The following is a 6,390-nucleotide window of genomic DNA, read 5'->3' on the forward strand; positions in this document are numbered from 1 at the left end:
AAGGGGAGACATCATTTCCGATTCACTTGATATTCTGACACTCGGATAGCTTGCAGGTAGAAGTGCCCCAGTAACAAACTGGCACAACAATTATCCCTAGTTCTCCCAGGCATGTGTATTATCGAGTAGAAGGCCCTGACAGGGAAGGAGAGAGGTTAACACTGTGACTATCTTGTTATTCCGGAACCCCCTCTTTATGACTACTCAGGAATAGCCAAACTTTATACTTCAGCAAGGTGTGCTGTACGGCTTCGTTTTTCTTCAAGGGCATTCCTATTTTCTTAAATGAGCCAGAGTTGTATTCATAAAGTGTTGTCGGAACACATCATACAGCCAGTTCATTCTATGATGTCATCTTTATTTGAAGCAAGCGGTTAATGTCATAAACTACGCCTGAAAAACATTCCTGGGATTGCTTAGGCGATGGGAACTTTGCCCTGCTGTTCCTGTAGTACTTTACAAGCCAATTTCACTTCCCCGCTGAAAAATTCCTTAAAAGCATCACTTCACAGGTAGGTACAAGTAAAGAGAGATTTAAAAAAAAAAAAAAATACACATTCAATAGCCAAAATAGTCATTTATTAATAATTTAAGGTTTTACATTCTTATAATAAATTTCAGCTCGAAACTTTACACCATGAACATAATGGGGCAACTTGACTCTCCCTTTCCACAATCATATGCACTTCACCTATTAACCGGGTACCCAAGCTCACACACACACTTCCAGTTTTATACAAAATTTTTTTTTTTAAAAAAAAGGAAAGAAACCAACCCAAAGTATTGCATTTGAGGTGACACTCCCTGAAGAATTTTGTACAGAGGTAATATACTGTTTAGCACAGCTGAAGTTTAAAAAAAAAAAAAAGTGAGCCCATGATTTTGGTGTCTTTCCAAGATATCCCCTTTGAGACAACACAAGCCAAAATATTTACAAAGGTAAGGCATAGTCAAACTACATTAAGAAGGGGAAAAAAATCACAAGGAAGATATATGAAAGAGAGTAAAGGCTGCACCATAACAAGGTCTCAGTGAGAACAGTGTCCATGAAAAGGTGATTCAGAGTTGAAGTCGAGCATGCTGCAAATATACCCTTTGGATTAGAAAAGAGCAAACATTTCTGGTTTTTCTGTTTTAAGAAGTGGCGTACTGCTCTCCCTTTGGATGATTTCTTTTAAACCCATCAAAGAAAAAACAAACACAACTCAAACAAACACAGTCAAGTGATTTAAGATCAAATATTTACAATAATCAAATGGAGTATCAGATTTGTTTTATTATTACCTTTATTTATTTATTTATTTTATTTTTTATATTTTTTTGCAAACTGATACTACAGAGCTGAAACCTCTCTTTGGCTCCTCTATATGCAAAATTGAATCCGTCTTCACTGAAGACAGTATGTAATCAGTTCCAGGCGCAAAAAGAAACAGTCCTACGAGGCCCTAAACACATGCTCCTCCCCTACCCTTTGGTCCTACCCTATATACCTGGTGACCCTAGAATTCCAGTCCCTGCCTGGGTAGGCTGTACACACGGGCGTGGCGCGAACCCATGGCCCGTATCTATACAGCATGTTCTGTTCTTCCAACAAGAATGGAGCAAATCTCTCCCATGGTAATAACCAATTCCACACGTGGGAACCTCGTCTAATACAGACAACTGGTGTCATTCTGACACCTGCGGCCGTGTACAAAGAAAGCAGCCCAGTTGATGCTGCCAAGAGAAACGGCTAAAGGAACGGACACATCCGGTGAGGCGTGTGGGGCCTCTCACGTGGATTGCAGGGAGCCCGCCTGGTAGACGTTCTGGTTGGAGGGGGTGGTGAAATACAGCTGCTGCGTGGGGGCCCGATTGTCACAGGGGCTGCTGAGTCCAAGCGTCCTCTCGAAGTCCAGCAGCTGGCCCATGAAGTTGAAGTTGGGCGAGATGTTGGATTTCTTCATCTTGACAATGTCATAAGCATCGTTCATTGACAGATTGAGCTTCTGCATAAGATAAGCCACAGTTACAGTGACCGAACGGCTGATGCCAGCCAGGCAATGCACCAAGACGCCACAGTTTTTGCCCCGGGCTTCATCTGTAAACACAAAAAGAAAGGCAAGCTTTCAGTAGACCGAAAACCACGCTTTGTGAATGATTAGTCTAAAAACTGAGTTAAAGGAAAAGACAAAGAAAAGAAGGAAAGAAGGAAAGAAAGAAAGAAAGAAAGAAAGAAAGAAAGAAAGAAAGAAAGAAAGAAAAAAGAATCGTGTGTGGCAGCTGGACCCTGCAGGCAGCAGAAAATGTATCATTGAGATAAATCATGTACACTGGGCACAATTACATATTTCAGATATTTTCTGAAAAGGGAGCTTTTGTATTAAGTTTCTGCCAACAACAACAACAAAAAATCCTTAATGTGTGCATTCTTTGCCTCAGCATGTGAATACCAGAAACCCTGCAATATGGTCTTGAATGCCTTTTATACAGACAAGCAGACTGCAAGGGTCTATTAAATTATTCTCCAACTGTTGTGCAGCTAACAATGGAGGTATTCAGGCATTTTAAAAGAGAGAGGGAAGTCACAGGGGACAGCCCATTAGGAGGAACAGGATGTCGACATGGCCTGAAAATGAGTTCCTTTGTAATAGGAAATGCATTACAATGCCTGGAGATTCGCTTCTCCAGGCTTCCAGCCCACAGTCCTTCCTGCTGGGCTCAGGTTACCCTCACTGTCTCACTGTGAACCCGTATCACAGTAACATTCAACTGAATTACAACATCTAGCATTCATAGGGCTTTCCAACAACTAACCTGATGTCCTAAAATAACTCTCAGATCTTTTAAAATTATAAAGCAGTGCTAAAATTCCTGTCAATGGCGAGGACTTCTAGCTAGCCTTTTCCGAGTCCAAAGACTGTGAGAAAATTCTGTTGCCCGATAATACACAGCCCGCTCTCAAATGACTGAATTCAAAGTGTCAGCAAGCACCATTTCAAAGACACCTGTGGTCTGCAGCCATGTCAAAAGGCACTTTTTCTTTCTTTCAGCAAGAAGATAAACCAGAATTCCCTGCTTGTAACATTAGAGACCTGCAATCAGACATGCTAACAAGCAGCAAGAAAGGTTAACAGCTTAAGCTCTATGAATGGCTAGGAATTTTGCATTTAAAAGTCTGAGGAAGGACTCTCAATTAGTCTCACCTATGAAAGAAATGGCCTCAGGGAAAAACTGGGACAGGTTTTGACTCCAGTGATCCGAGATGGGGATCTGCTTGTATTTAAACTCTCCTGCGTTCTCAAAGAGATTCGGCAAATTGGGGGTGACGTTCAAGATGTACTTGATGCCGAACTCCTCCAACACGTCCAGGTTGGTGGAGTCCTTGGCACAGCCCAAATAGAGGAAGGGCAAGATCTCCACGGGGAAAGAAGGCTGGCTGTTGGACAGCGGGCTGCCATCCGAGTCCGTTGCACTATTGGGGTCTCGGTCAAGGTCAGACTCAATGTCCGAGGAGGAGTCAGAGCTGATCCGCAGGCCCCCGAGCCCCAGCACTGGCAACGGTGGCGAGCTGCTGCTACATGAGCCGTCTAGATTCGTCTCGCAGTGCAGGGCGAACTCGGCTTGGAACTTACTGAAGCCACCTGCCAGGACGAGAAAAGCAATAGTGTAACCTGAGATCCCGTAGTAGTTTTCACAGCTGGTGAGAGCCGCGGCCGGGCGCAGGAAACACCCCAGCACCCTACGAACCCCCTACACACAGACCCAACTATAACAGAAAGACACTTAAATGTGTACCCTCGGGAGTGGAACGAACAGGCCCGCCTTCCCTGGAAACCCTTCTTTTAAATCCAGAGATGCACAAAAGGGCAACTTTTAAAAATATTTTGAGGGACCAGGAGGTGCGATCTGCGCACACACACACACACACACACACACCATGACCTCTCCTGTCCTGCAAATCTCGATTCAAGATCGAACGATAGAAAGCAGGGACAGGTGGAGGAGACTCCCGGTAGGCAGGAGGAATCGTTAGAAAGAAACAACCCGTGCCTGTGGCCGGAAGCTGGTGGATTCTGCGCCAGCCTGCTCACGAGTGCGGGACGCTCGAGGTTCGCAGCTGGTAGCTGGCGGCTGTCCCCCGACCCCGCGGCGCGACTCAGAAGCGCCAGTCAAGCGCAGCAGGGCCACTTGCAGTCCTCGTGCCCTGCCCGCAGCGCACAGCCCCGCGACCCCCGCCCGGCCCCGCGCGCGGGGCTCCCCCGGCGCGTACCTTCCAGGTAGAACGCCCGGCAGCCCTCGTCCTTGAGCTTCTTGAGCAGCAATCCAAGCACCGACTCGCCGCCGGTGTTCTCGTTCCAGTCGCTGCTACTCTCGTCGTAAAGCACCACGGTGTCGGTGCCGCAGCGCCGGGTGAAGCGGTCCCGGTCCTCGCCACGGGTGAAGAGCGCGCGCACCGGCAGGTTGCCCTTTTGCAGGCGCCGCAGCATGATGCCCGGGATGGCCACGTTGATGGCTGACTCGATGTGCGACGATTCATACAGCTCTTGCGGCCGGCAGTCCATCAGCAGCAGCCGCTCGTTGCCCAGCTCCAACTGCTCGTTGAGCCACGCCACGGTCTTGCTGATCGCCATTTCCGACGCGAAGGGCACGGGTCTGAGCGTATCTATCATGGGGGTCGAGCTACCGGAGAGGGCGGGGTGCCTACCAGACGCCCCTCGGGGCAGGCATAGGCCGAGCGCGCTGCGCGAAGCTGCCGCTCTCTGAGCGGGGTTTAATTCCACCTCGTCCTTCCCAGACCGTGTTAGCGGTTGGGGAAAGCGAGACAGAAGTGAAGCCGGCGGTTCCCGCTGCACCCCGCTGCAGCCTCTCGCTCTTGGTGTCAATGAATCTCTTTGAATGAAGCTGCCCAGACAGTTTTGTTCCTCCCCAGTGAATGAAATCCAATTAATTCGGACTCCCTGCTACTAAGAGGGGAGGGGAAAAAAAAAAAAAAAAAGTCCAGCGGCTCCTAATCCCTCCCTTCAAGGCTGCACCTCAAATCCGCCCAGGCGTTTTTCTCCTCGGATTATTCAAACCTCGATTTGCTCACTCTCCCTTGGACTCAACCCTCGCACACCCCCTGCGCGAGGCAGCTCCTCAATGGATACAAACAGCGAGCGTCTCAATGGATACATTCTCCCGGCCAGCCAATGAGCGCGCTGCGGAAGGGGCTGTTGCCGTGGGGACGGGCCGGCTGGAACAGGTTGTGTTGATGAATTGTTAATGAGTTTGTCATTCACAAAAACGGAAAGGAATTTCCGCTCCGGATAAGCCCCAGTGCAAACAAGCTGCAACAGCGGGCTCGGCGGGAGGAAGGAGAAAGAAGAGGAGGCGGCGGCGGAGGAGGAGCGGGGCACATAAACCAGGGCACTTCAGTTGTCTCATGTTTCCTTCTGTTGAGAGTTCACACTTCGCGTCGGAACTTTTGCGCACAAATGGTGCAATTAGCAGGCACAAAAGCCCTTGTTCGTGACGCCTGTGTTCGCAAGCTAGCTTTAAGAAAACTTGTGGTTTTTTTTTCCTTTTTATTCCCTTTAAACTCATTTGGACAGGAGTTCGCCTGAACCCCCCTCCTCCGCCCTTCTTTAGGCGGTGTGTGGCATTTGTTTGCCAGTTTAAAAAGCCCAGCTCTGTTTGCTCTGATGTTCTTTTAGCTGAGGCTGTGTTGGGGCTGGTGAACTGCCTGGGCTTTAGTGACCGATGAGGTGTTAAATGCTAATCCAACATCTTTCGAAACAAACTAGGATTTTGTTGGAACATTTTCAAGCAAGCAAGCAAACAAACAAGTGCCTGGTTGTCCAGATAATAGGAAGGAAGGTTGATGGGGGTTTTTTTGTTTGTTTTTAATAGCGTTTAAATTACTTTATTTTGTTTTTAAACAGTGGAGCCTGCAGAAACAAACTGGTTGGACAGTTCGATGCTTTTATTCCCCTCCAGCGGCCTGGGGCGTTATGAGCCATTGTTCCGGGGATCCAAGCCCTACCCCCCCCCCCTTCCTGCGGTCACCCACCGCGCGCTGGGGGGTTGCGCTCGTTAATCATTACTGGGCAGCTAGCTCGGCTTCCGACGGAGGAGCCGGTCTGGCGCGGTTGCCGGGTCTAGGTGCATTCTGGGCGCGCGGAGCCGGGAAGCTGTCCCCACCAGCGGCGTGTCGTGGGGAAGTCCTACCGCAAGGCCTGCGGGGGCCCGCGCAGGCTCCGCGATCAGCTACGGTAGACTAGAGAGGCCTGTCAGAGGAGAGCCTTCGGTCTCACCCTGACAACCCCCTCCACTGCGGGTCGCAGGGCACTAGCGAGCACTAGCTGCGCCTGCGCGCTGCGCTCCTGGCCAGCACCCGGTCGCCCCCGCCTCCTGGCTCAGCTGCGCTGG

The 6,390-nt window shown here is 49.4% G+C and overlaps 1 protein-coding gene across 1 annotated transcript; it reads right to left on the reverse strand.

Moving 5' to 3' along the window:
- Nucleotides 1-557: 557 nt before the first annotated feature.
- Nucleotides 558-5,148, reverse strand: DUSP6 (dual specificity phosphatase 6). The gene is made up of 3 exons (XM_015074089.3): nucleotides 4,253-5,148; nucleotides 3,186-3,623; nucleotides 558-2,080 (listed from the first exon to the last, which is right to left on the reverse strand). The coding sequence occupies exons 1-3, from the start codon at nucleotides 4,650-4,652 to the stop codon at nucleotides 1,773-1,775; spliced, it is 1,146 nt and encodes a 381-aa protein (XP_014929575.2). The 5' UTR covers nucleotides 4,653-5,148; the 3' UTR covers nucleotides 558-1,772.
- Nucleotides 5,149-6,390: the final 1,242 nt, after the last annotated feature.

Source organism: Acinonyx jubatus, chromosome B4 (genome assembly GCF_027475565.1).
Source record: "Acinonyx jubatus isolate Ajub_Pintada_27869175 chromosome B4, VMU_Ajub_asm_v1.0, whole genome shotgun sequence".
NCBI classification, from domain to species: domain Eukaryota; kingdom Metazoa; phylum Chordata; class Mammalia; order Carnivora; family Felidae; genus Acinonyx; species Acinonyx jubatus.